Genomic DNA, 11,729 nt, shown 5'->3' with positions numbered 1-11,729 from the left:
CTGCCTCTCCGCTCCATACGCCCCTACTTTTCTTTTGCCTTTTTTTCCGCCGCCTGGCTGATAGACGCCATGGCCTGGCAGTGGTCTGAATGTGTGTTTCGGGCTCTAAAGCCATCCCAATGCCTACATCATCTCGAGCCTGTAGCTTTTCCATCCCGAACGGCGTCCACAAAGCCCTCCCGTCTCCCTTCTCTAACTCCCATTCAGATCACCCAGCGACGACTATTATCGATATCCTCTTCCAGCGCTTCTTCTAATGCCGCTCCGCCTATCAACTTCGCCGAACCAAACGCTAGACCAGCTCGGATTTTACCCGCGTCTCCAGCATACTTTTCTGGAACACCAAAGTTCATTGACCACTTCCTGAACTTGGAGCGCCTACGGAGCAAATATGCATCGTTACCGACGGTTCCTACCAACGAAGCGCCGCGGATGGCGTGGTTGAAGTTATCGCAATTCAACGGCGCTGTCGGAGAGGTTGTTTCGAGTTCAAAGTACAAGCAATTGATAAAGATCTTGCAAAGGCTCAGCAGGATTAACCCTAGCTTGATGCCAGAAGAAGTAGAAACTGCCATGAAACAATTCATCAGACCGGGAAACCCATATCAGCAAAAACCCGTTCCTCGAATGCTCGACGACATTGGTCGGGCCCGGGGTGTTGGAAGACGGAAGACTTCAACTGCCACGGTTTGGTTGGTTGAAGGTGATGGACAGGTCATGGTCAATGGGAAGAGTATAGTACACGTGTTCCCCCGCATTCACGATAGGGAGAGTGCCCTGTGGGCTTTGAAGAGCACGGATAGAATGGACAAGTATAATGTGTGGGCGATGGTTCACGGAGGCGGTGTGACTGGTCAGGCTGAAGCTATCACTCTGGCGCTTGCAAAAGCCCTTTTGATCCATGAGCCTGCATTGAAACCAATGCTTCGTCGAGGTAAGCAAATGTCATCCACCTCGACAAATACTCCCTCTTATCTGCAGCTGTCTCAGAAGCATGCGTTCCATATCTTCTTCCAATTGAATGATCCCTGTCTGGACATACGATGTGCTGACGTTTTGAATAGCTGGTGTCATCACGGCCGATCCACGACAAGTCGAAAGAAAGAAGCCAGGGCACCGCAAAGCCAGGAAGAAGCCAGCCTGGGTCAAGAGATGAAGTAATCACTCTTTTCCCATTTTTCCCTGTAATTTCTTTCAGCTCCTCTTTCCCTATCTCATCTCAGTATTTCACGTGTACATTATGCGTCTTGGCTTGTCCTTATATAACGTTACAACGGTTGGAATACTCCATATACGCAAGAAAGAAATTTTATCCAGTAAAACTTTTGAGCATACAAACCCAACCCCCGCCGGGGTCTCATTCCGAGGAATTCTGAGCCCACCAACGATCTAGAAAGAGGTAACATCAATGCGCCCTCAAGTAAAAGAAACCAAGGAAACAATGGCCTTGAATTTAATCCGGCCATCCTTGTCTCAGCGCTAGGCATGTTTCAGACACCCATTCCCCATGCTTCCTCGACCATCACGGTAGGTCATGTGGGAATAAAGAAAGATAGATTTGGCATTAGCACATTCGTGGCATTCATATTTCCTCAAACACAATCAACGGGAGGCATCGTGATAGTCTCACATGGTTCTTTTTTTTTTTATGCTCAATGTAATGTTCTCCTCAGGGTTCACAAGTGGTATAGCCCGGCTATTTGTCGCAGAAGAAGCGAGAAGTTCGAAATACGCCTCGCATTGACTGACGTCAACCACATGATACGCATGATCCCAGGTAACTCTGGCCACGTAGTTTTCCAAAGTAATGGCGCGAAGAATGCTAGAATTCCATGTCTCCACTGTTAACAGGGCCCGCTGGCAGCTCACTGTCTCTTGTAGGGAGTAACGCTGCTGAAATGCGGCTACAACATCACCTCATTGACAGAGCCACCGTTCCTGCATTTTGCTAGCATCCGAAGCTTCCGCGGTGTGCGTTCAGGATCAAGTAGCTGAATGTCTCCTTATCTGTAGCTGCGCGTAGCAAAGATGTCGGAGATTGGCACATGAGAACAATCGCGCGCCATTTGCGGTCCGAAACAGGCTTTTTGCTTCCCCACAAGAAAAAAGGAGCAACATTGTACTCCGTAGTACCCAGGCTTCGGGTGTTTTGGATTTCCTCGGTAAAAAATGAAATTTTGCTAGCGAACAGGCTCAGAAGCCGGCATCGATCTTGAGGCCGCAGACGTACGAAGCGGGTTTGCCGCATCAACCACACCATAATGCCCCAAAGGACGTGCGAAGTGCATCATGCCATTGTTAGGTCGATCTTCCGGCCGCTTTCGGCGTATTTCTACGTCAATTGGAGAAAAAATAACGGTCGGGTGGTCAAAACTGAAATGTTTAATAAAACAATCCCCTGAAGCAAAGGCCCCTAGGAAATGATTTGTATCTTGTCACACAGCCCTAAAGTGGGTTAAATCCCAGAAGGACCAGGAAGAGCATTGATCAAAAACCTCTGTGTTCTGGCCTGGACTTTGCAGAAAGATGCTCAATGTCGCACGTCCGCAAGGGTTGCACCCCGTACAGGGAAACATCACTATTGTACTCCGTAACTAGGTTATTTTCCAGCAGGGGTCATACCTCGAGGCACGGTCTAATGAGAAGCCAGTGCTGAAGAGGGGGGGGAAAAAAAAAGGAATCAGGGTGGTGACAGAAGCTCGGGCCTCCTTCTTCCTTGTTGCGACCTAGTTGTTTCCGCGAAACAAACATTGAATTGCAGACGATGTTATCGAACCTGACCTTGACCTCAGGCCCAGCGTCGCCGTGACGAGCAAGGGCTGGTGGCGCAGCGGTTAGCGCGTCGGATTGCGTAAGTGGCGAATTAAGACAGATGCATCTCAGCAGCAAGCTAACCCTTGGATATAGAGATCCCAAGGTCCCCGGTTCAAATCCGGGTCAGCCCTACAGAGTGCCAACTATTCTTTTTATTTTTATTTATTCACTGTGCTTAAGCATCACCTTTGAAACCTCCTCATGACTTTCAACAGGGCTCCGTCAAAGTAGTAAAAGAGTAGAATGTAGGGCATTTTGCTGCTCATAACCCTGCCCTCGAATTTCGACGCCTTAACTAAAGATTCTTCTGGTAAACCGGTAATAGGAACTTCTGCATACGGACGGTCTATCAAGCGTCTTCCATTTTCCCATAAAACGGAATGACCTTCTCTGGGCCTTCGTTGTCGGGCTCGGGAATGTCAAGTCTTGACTCAGACTGTAACCAGACGCACAGGAGTGCCAGCAGCTATCCCCATACTATATAAGTGAAGGCAAGGGATAAACAAGCGGGCGTGCTAATTGAGGCTCCTGCTTCGAAAGGAAAAGTGTTGAGTTACTGTCATAACGTGCGGGGTCGGCTTCCATTTGTTGACGCCGGGTAATATCTGACCCAAGCTTCAAACAATGATCAGCTGGAGGATTAGTATGCCATTCGGGAATCACCTGGCACAATTTCCGCGGGCTTGGTTCTTTGCCATCTTTCGTATTTTGACCAAGTCCAGAGTACGCCAGTCATGACGAGAGGACACATTGAGGACGTAGTACGAGCGTGAACAAGCCCCTAACGTCGCATTCAGAACTGCATGGGAAGGACATGGCATCGTTTTTTGCGACCAACAAAAGTCGCTTATTTTCAAGTCGTCTTTGCCGCGGGAAAGCAAGCTTAGCCCAGCAAGTTAGTTCCTCTGCACGGAATACGGCGGACGGAGAAGAGCAAAATCATTGGAATCGTTAACTGACACCCTTAATAATTCCGAGAGGCTCCACACAACTGATAGCGATATCACTCCTCGGTAGCGCGCCCCTGATTAATTGCGCTCAATGCAAGAGAGTGTGCACTAGTCAATTAACTAGCGCCTCCTCTGAAACTCACCCTGGCCCTTCTGAAGGACTTCTAGAAGAAGATCGATCGTATTGGCTGTTGGTGAACTTCGACCAGTGGATCTCCATCCCTGTGTCAATCATTACATGTGGCAGAACAGATGTCGAAGGGAGCATTCTGTTCGTCGGAGGGGGCTTGATTCAAGTCAGCTCCAAGAGAGTACGGCGATCTCCTGTAGGAATTGACTCAACAACATCTCCTGCGATGTGACTGAGCTCTGCTCCGAATCAGCACCATCAGAGGGCGTAGCAGGGTAAACACACCCGCCATATCTCCGTGAATTTTTGCAGGTGGAGAAAAAGGGCACTTGGATACTCCGTAGTTAGATTATGTTCTCCGGAGTTCCAAATCGTGACATGCAGCAGGTTAGATCAAACTAAAATCAAGGCGGCTCATGCTTACGCCGTTGAAGATCATTCTGGAGTTGCGCCTCAAGGCCAGCGAAACTCGGGCCAAACAGGCTGTAGCTTTCGGACTGCCTGCTAAAGATCCCGGGCCGCTCTTCCACTGGCGAATCAACAGTTTGAGAGAGGATTACCCTAAGCAGGTAGGATTTTTTTTTTCTCCTATTTTCAGGACGGCGTTCGTGCTCGGCAGGATAGAGTCCAGCTGAGCACGACCACGATCGTCAATAGAATGGTATGCGGAAAAGGCAGTGCTGACGGCGAAACTGGACGTGGGCGGAGCGTTGTGGTGCCATTTAAGTTAACCACCGACCGAATTTGGCAGTTGAGCCTCATATCATCTGCCTACGTCCGGACTTCCACGCCAACTTCATCTTCGCCGCTTACGCTGTCGAAAAGGCTCGCTCTCGGTATCGGGGCGATCTCTGCACCCAACTCGTTGGTTGACTGATGCAGTGTACAAAACCCGCACTGGAGCTTTCGACCTGCTGCTTTTTGTGGTTACACCTGGCATGTTACGTCGATGAAATTGCCTTAATAACCCCAGTGTTTTCAGGGCTCGACGCCCTCGACAATACAGACGTGCTGGCACAGAATGATGGCGATAGCTACTCAACGCAAGACATCATGACGAAATGGAAATGCTGCCCATGGGTTTAAACCAATTAAAACAATTTTCAAAATGGTCAATCTTAACCCCTGGCCCTGTTTTGTCAGTATTCACCAGTGTCTGAGAGAGTAGGATATTTCATGCCATCTGGCTTCGAATTCTTCAAACTTCCTAACCACGGCTCTTCACAAGTCAAGCAAAAATGTCTTGGCTTATTAGTTAGTTATGTCCGTGACCAGAATTTGAAGTCCTTTGGAATCTTCAACGTGTTCTTCCTCATCCATCAGAAAGCTGAGTTGGTTTTTGACAATGTTATCTGTGGCTTGCCCTGAAACAACCATCTTCCTGGCATTGGTGTGGTTCACCATGGTTTTGTCCAGAGGTTAGCGTCAGGCGATCAAGCATGCCTCCACTTCGCGCTAAGACATTCTCCTGATTCTCAGCTGGCGACGCCTGGTTTGATCTAGGTGTCTGGTTCCGCAATTTTAACCCAGGGGAAGATTCCCCTCCACATCTGATAATTGACGACACAACACGCTATCACAAGTGTCGGCTCACTTCGCTTATCCTTAGCTATCTTGCTTGTGATTTGGGGAGATGCCAATGATGGTGTCTCACCTGATTTAGGTTCAGTATCCGGCAGATCCCCATGTGCAATTTTGCACTTCAGAACGATCCTCACATTCTAGAAGCTGATGAGGCTAGACCGGGATGTTGAAGACTCTCTCTTCGAAAGAGACAGTCACCTTGTCTGTCCCATAGGCCGACTCATTTAGCCCACAGTGAAAATCTCGACAGATGACTTGCGTCCCAACCTTGACCAATCATCAATATCCATCTGCGGGAATCGCATGTTAGAGAAGAAAAATTTTCGGTGGCGTATCCGGGGTTGTTTTCGTTCACCACCTCCAGTCTTCCCGATGCCCTTTTAACTACTCCGTACTCCGAGTTCATTCTCCTATCCGGTTTGAAATGCTGAGGCACCCAGACACGACGCCATGAACACAGAGGAACGTCCGAGAAGAAACAACAATTAATGCCATTGAATTTCGTGAGGTTTACGTGGATGAATCTTCCAGGAATGCTTCGGGCGATTTTAACTGTCACAGGTGCTGAGTGTTGCTGCGGTTGCAGATCGATAATAATTCCCTCCGTGCTATCATTTGACCGCCGGTGACCCTGCATTTTCGGCCACTGGAGATGAAGAAATAGGGGCCGTCTAAGCTTTCGGGTCTAGGTTTTATAAGGCTCGGTTTTGCTCCACATTTGATTGACAACGGTTATTGAGGCAGGTAAGGTGTAATTGTCAGCAGTGTTTTTATGACACGGCTTTATTTGATTTACGGTTTTTCTCGCCCTTCATGATTACTTTTTTTTCCCTCTTCTTTTTGAAGAACGGCTTAAAATATTTCAATTCCTCTTGCCCCCGCATACCCTGTGGATTCGCCCAAACAAGCGATATCGGGTCATCCTTCGCTGATTTAAACTTAATATATTGATACTTGTCCCTCTTAGGACCAGCATTTGATCAATACTTATACTCGACCTTCCCTGCCCACTCTTGCTACCAGGTGCACCTGAACAGCCGCTTCATGGTCTGGTGCCACCTCTCTTCCTTGCACATCTGTATCTGTCAGCAAAGTCTAATATACAATTATCAGGTTCAACGCTCTTTTACCAACCAGTGCAATGCCCTTGTTTATGCAATTCCCTAATTTCGGATATCATCACAATATATTTCGACGCGCATTACTTTAGCGACGACAACACAGTGAACATTGTCAGCATTTGGTTTTTGGCTTTGGCATGGGCGCGATTTGAATAATTGGCTGGTCTCTGAACACAACTTCCCCTGCCGACTTTTACTTCAGCCATCCCTGCTGCCCCATTGCACAAGGGGCCCTCTAGTTTCGGTGATCTTACACACGAAAGACCTTCGTTTCAGCAATTTTTACCGGCAGAATAACGCTTTGTTTGCAGACGCGCCTCTTTGATCCACGCCGCCCTTTTGGCACGTCCCGCTCAAAGAGCAAAACTGGAATTTTACGCCAGCCCTCCCCTCTCGCCTCCGACGCATCGATCTCCATATTTCGATTCGTCGCGAGGCGGGACCGCCTCAGAGCAGCTTAGGGGAATGGATGGAGACAGCAGCCAGCGCAAGAAGTACGACCTCTCTGCGCACGGAACGGCTGGCGGCATAGGGAGGTCTCGGCCGCTTCATCACTCTCAGGAGAGTCCCATAAATCGCTTTAGGGATAACAATCAACCCCCAGCTTCTCGTGGGCTTCATGTGGATACGGTGGCACACCAGAGTCGTAATCCTTCACTCCACCCGTACGGTGGTTTCGAGTACGCCGAGTCAGCATCCTACAATGCACCATCGCTCCAAGGCGGGCCACTGCAGAGTGGAGCAATGCCCTATCAGCAAGATTTTTCTACATCTTCATCCAGGCAAAATCAGTCGCAGGCGACGCAGCAGTCAGGCCATCAGGATCAACAACAGCAGCAGCGAATACAGCAGTACGACCCCGGAATGGTTTACAATATTGCACCGCAGGCTCAACCGCATTCTCCATATGATACTGCTTCACATTATCAGCCACGGCACTCTGCAGCTATTGAAGTTCTGGCGACACAGTTTGGTGTTCCGCAGTACTACCCGACCGACGAGTCCCCAGCGACTGAATCCACCCATTACTTAACCACACAAGTTCAGCAGACCCCGTATTCCCAACCTCATTCTGCTACTCGCTCGCATATTGCGACTTCATTCCCCGAGACTATGGCCGGATTTAATACATCCGTTGCGCCGGAGCCTCCCAACCCGTCCGAACGGCTACGGGAGCCTTCATCTGGCCTGGAGGATGCATATAATCGGTACCAGCAAGCTTTAAGGCAAACGTTCGAAAATATTCGTATTGGCCGCCTGATTACTGCGAGTCGATCTCTTCTTGAAATGTCAGAATGGTTACTTGGGAATGCTGTGGACCTTGGTATGTAGCCTTTCTTTAGCTCTCTTTTAGTCACAGCATAGACTAGGGGAGCAACCCATTTCGAGCTAATAACTGATCCAAGGTCTTGTACGCGACGAAGAACATTTACACACCGACCGCATCAAACTATGGGATGAATTTAATACGTGCTGGTTGGCCCTATGTCAAAAGCAAAAAGACACGACGCAAGGCATGTTGGAATCCGGGCCTTCATCGCAGGAAATTCTCACAGAAGAAATACTTAATAAAATGGGGAAAGATTTGGTTCGTTTATGTGACAGAATTGAACAATACGGTTTAGTTGATTATCAAATGGGTGTGTGGGAAGAGGAGATTCTAAGCGGTCAGTTGAAAACAATCTTCTCTATCTTTCCGATTTGCTCTTGTATGTAGTTTACTGACGTTACAGATCATAGTTCTCAGCCAATGTCTCGATCTTTTGGAAGAATACGAAGACACGACTTCAGCCAGCCGCAGCCAAACAGGCACTGTCGGTCGCTAACCTCCTGTTTTTGGATTGTTTTCCTTCAGTAATTGTGACTTTACCTTCGTATTCTCGAGACGCCACCGATATTTGACGTCGGCTTTCATTTATTAGACCTTTAATACGTCAAGTGCAAGGCCTCACAGGAGGCCACCATCGCACGCGAGCGACCACGATACTCTTTTCCATCGCCCTCACGATTCAACTATTGTAATTGTTCAGCGCATACTTCCGATACGGGAGGGTTATTTTGCTTATTCTGTTCCAGCGAAACGAAGCATCGATGATATCCCATGGCCTAGATTTTAGAGTGGTATAGACTCGGTTCGGAGTGAATGGTTTGAAATTGGTTTCCTCGGGGTTTATTTTCCTTGCTCTTATTATTAACGCTTTCCGCTTACATTTGCTATTTGACTCCCGTGCCTTGGTTTCTTTTTTTCCCCTCGTGGGTGTGGGGAACGGATTGGATAAAGTGGCATCGAAGCAATTCGGCGAGCATTATGCGGCGTCAAGCACTGGGACTGGTGGTGTTCCGGTACTTGGAAATAATTTTCTGTTTTTCATTCTCTCTACCGTCTCTGTTCGGAGTTTGCTGCGTACTCTTCCCTCCCTCTAATTTGATATCCCCCAAGCTCTGTTTGTGTTACCCTGACCTTATGTTTTCACAATTGTGCTCCTGTTGTTGGGCTGGAGTGCGATGCGCGAACTGATTTCTATGTTGATGCTGACGCTATTATTCCGGACTAATTCTGTGTTTACCTTTCCTCGCGCCTGCTGGCTGACGAATAAGTAATATCCCTTAATTGGAGTGGGAATTCGCCCATACAAATTCAAGACATTTTGATGACAGCTGATTCAGTGGAGAATTAACAGGATATCGCCACAAAAATCCACAGTTGGATCTGAGGCACTCGCCTTGGTGGAGGAATTGGTACTTGAATATCACCTTTGGTGAACCGGTATCCCCTTCTGCTTGATGCCCAACAAAAGCACGGGATCGGCAATGTTATTATTCATTGGACCTATACATCACCTTTACGTATCGGAATGTCCATGGTAGCATAATGTATGCGTTGCCCTTGATTCCTTTGTCCATCCGATCATGCTCGACATTCGGTTTTAATATCTCAGCAGGCCGGTCCAAAATTGCCCTGGCCACGCTCTATGACGCTGCTAGTTTGTTCACGGGACATTGAGAAGCGAATACCCGTCCGGCAAAGATTTTTTACCGATTCAGGGCGTTAGTAGGACGACTTTGCGGTTCCTGTGTTACATGGGTGGTTTAACGAGGCAAACTCCCTGAAGCCCGTCCTCGGAGGTGTACCTGCTTAAGCTAGACCAGAGCCCTGGGGAACCGGTGCCCAACGCGTGTGATCTAGCGGGACTACCTGGATACGGGTGATGTGAAGTGCATGGCGATAACTACTGGATTGTAAGTCGGTTTATTTTATGGATAAGCCGTACGCCGTACGGAGCTGTGGTATGACATACAAAAGAAGGCTTCGTTGGTGCCAGGTAGGAGTCGATTGCGAACCGGACTAGCAAACAAACATTCCGGACACCTTCGTTAGTAGCCTAGTTGGGCATGTAAAATTGCCGGGTTCTCATATTCAACTTCAATGATCACGCTATTGTCAGTCCATAGAAGAAAACATAGCTAATCCAAGTCGATACGCCAATTCCCAAGCAACTGACAGCCTATCTTGTGTTACTTGATTGCAGGTTACTCCGGGCAAGAACATATCAATATTTGTTAGATAGAGCTGAAGAGCAAGTTGGAAGTGGCTGAGAAAATTCGTCAAGTTCCACAAGAAACATGCGATAACATTCAGGTTCGTCTAATAAATCCAGTTCATTAAGGGTCGTATCCTGGACCGCCCGGTGCTCTTAATGCTGGGTTTCGATCCTCAGTTTGCACGGCATAAAAACAACATAGGGCAAGGTTCATCAAAGGATATCATTTGTTCAAGCATGAAAGAGCACATAGCCATGCCAATCAGACTTATGCCGAGAACTTTCCGCCAAAGGTGCTTAGAATTGATCTGTTCGCAGGTTGAGCAACATTCCACTTGAAAGGATATGGAAAGAAATCAATAGGCCACTCACCCAATGTCATACTCATACTAACATCTGTATTTTCCACCATCCTTGTAAATTCCTCGAAACTTATTCTCCCGTCGCCGTCCAAATCAGCTTCCATGATCGTCTTGTCAACAATCTGCTGTAGCTGCATATCCTTCAAATTACTTCCCACCATCATCTTCAATACAATGAACAATTCTCCGTTGGAAATAAAACCGTCGCGGTCGATATCGTATACTTTGAATGCGAAACGGAGTTTCTCCTCTTTGTTGCCCTTTGAGCTGAACGCTGATAGGCCGGACACAAATTCTTGGAAATCGACATCACCACCGCCGTCTTCGTCAAAGATGGCTATCATTCTGATCGCAACCTTGTCAGGCGGACATTCTAAAATGGGCTTCCATGCTCAGGGGAAGAAGATGTGGATGAAGATGTGGATTTACCGGGTTGAAAGCGGGTTCGAAGAGACTTGTGGGAGGGAAAGGAATTCATCACGCTCGATAGTGCCAGATTTATCCTAGAATAAGCATTAACTATCGCCAATACAATTCAATATCACTGTAAATGTTGTTTACTTACTCTATCCAACTTCATGAAGCGTTTCCACAGCCTGTCAACTTCTTCATGATCAACTGAGAAGCGCCTAGGTTAGCAATGTATCATAAAGTGAGGAAAGGTGTTGTGGAGGGAAATTCTCACAATTAGATCCTGACACAATATCATTTAGGACTTGCGAGCTGGAACTGGTTTGCTGCCGCTTTGTTGCGTCATATGATTCTGCATTGTTGTCTTGTTCAGTCATGGTGGCAGTCGTGAGGGATGGACAGTACACCAGGTATAAGGTGTTAGAAATAAAGAAAAAGACCGACTGTCACAGCAGGCTCATTGAACAGTGACGGACAATGAAGCTGGGCAAGCTCCTCAATGAATTAATAAGGACAGGCTGATGATGGATGCCGCCTACATTGATAAGGCTGGGCTAACCCAAAGAGGTAATTCTCCAGGTTTCGGTGAATCTGATATTGATCCGCCCCGCACTAACCCGAAATGGAAGGCTTAGCGCACCCCTGAGCCCAGCCAGCTGCCCAAAACAGGCCTCTCTGTGGCTGCATCGCAACATCAACTCATCAAACCACTGACTTGCCACCATTTTTGAAATTCGATTTTCTCACCACAACATCACTCCATTGCTATAAAAATTATATTCTGTCATTGCACATGAGCTAGGCTACAGTTTGAC

The 11,729-nt window shown here is 47.7% G+C and overlaps 3 protein-coding genes and 1 non-coding gene across 4 annotated transcripts; 3 read left to right on the top strand and 1 right to left on the bottom strand.

The window, feature by feature from the left end:
• Nucleotides 1-4: 4 nt before the first annotated feature.
• MRPS9 (mitochondrial 37S ribosomal protein uS9m) lies at nucleotides 5-1,304 on the top strand. The gene is made up of 2 exons (XM_003071062.2): nucleotides 5-934; nucleotides 1,065-1,304. The coding sequence occupies exons 1-2, from the start codon at nucleotides 70-72 to the stop codon at nucleotides 1,154-1,156; spliced, it is 957 nt and encodes a 318-aa protein (XP_003071108.1). The 5' UTR covers nucleotides 5-69; the 3' UTR covers nucleotides 1,157-1,304.
• A 1,512-nt stretch (nucleotides 1,305-2,816) lies between these two features.
• On the top strand, nucleotides 2,817-2,945 carry D8B26_000695. The gene has a single exon. It is a non-coding gene; the product is annotated as a tRNA-Arg (tRNA).
• Nucleotides 2,946-7,064: 4,119 nt separating this feature from the next.
• On the top strand, nucleotides 7,065-8,493 carry D8B26_000694 (uncharacterized protein; the record flags this gene model as incomplete). Its single annotated transcript, XM_003071060.2, has 3 exons — nucleotides 7,065-7,923; nucleotides 8,006-8,266; nucleotides 8,340-8,493. 3 exons carry the CDS (start codon nucleotides 7,065-7,067, stop codon nucleotides 8,423-8,425), a joined length of 1,206 nt encoding a protein of 401 aa, XP_003071106.1. The 3' UTR covers nucleotides 8,426-8,493.
• Nucleotides 8,494-10,168: 1,675 nt separating this feature from the next.
• Nucleotides 10,169-11,447, bottom strand: CNB1 (Calcineurin subunit B). Its single transcript, XM_003071059.2, has 5 exons — nucleotides 11,189-11,447; nucleotides 11,069-11,121; nucleotides 10,933-11,006; nucleotides 10,514-10,848; nucleotides 10,169-10,449 (listed from the first exon to the last, which is right to left on the bottom strand). Exons 1-5 carry the CDS (start codon nucleotides 11,289-11,291, stop codon nucleotides 10,439-10,441), a joined length of 576 nt encoding a protein of 191 aa, XP_003071105.2. The 5' UTR covers nucleotides 11,292-11,447; the 3' UTR covers nucleotides 10,169-10,438.
• Between the last annotated feature and the right edge of the window lie 282 nt (nucleotides 11,448-11,729).

This window comes from Coccidioides posadasii, chromosome 1 (assembly GCF_018416015.2).
Source record: "Coccidioides posadasii str. Silveira chromosome 1, complete sequence".
NCBI classification, from domain to species: domain Eukaryota; kingdom Fungi; phylum Ascomycota; class Eurotiomycetes; order Onygenales; family Onygenaceae; genus Coccidioides; species Coccidioides posadasii.
This window is presented reverse-complemented; position numbering and strand designations above follow the sequence as displayed.

Excerpts from the sequence above, each read along its gene's own strand:
- MRPS9 (XM_003071062.2), top strand. The coding sequence starts at position 70 with ATGGCCTGGCAGTGGTCTGAATGTGTGTTTCGGGCTCTAAAGCCATCC. Across the intron at positions 935-1,064 it reads GAAACCAATGCTTCGTCGAG|CTGGTGTCATCACGGCCGAT; the intron begins GTAAGCAAATGT and ends CGTTTTGAATAG.
- CNB1 (XM_003071059.2), bottom strand. The coding sequence starts at position 11,291 with ATGACTGAACAAGACAACAATGCAGAATCATATGACGCAACAAAGCGG. Across the intron at positions 11,122-11,188 it reads TATTGTGTCAGGATCTAATT|TTGATCATGAAGAAGTTGAC; the intron begins GTGAGAATTTCC and ends GGCGCTTCTCAG. Across the intron at positions 10,849-10,932 it reads TCGAACCCGCTTTCAACCCG|AATGATAGCCATCTTTGACG; the intron begins GTAAATCCACAT and ends GGTTGCGATCAG.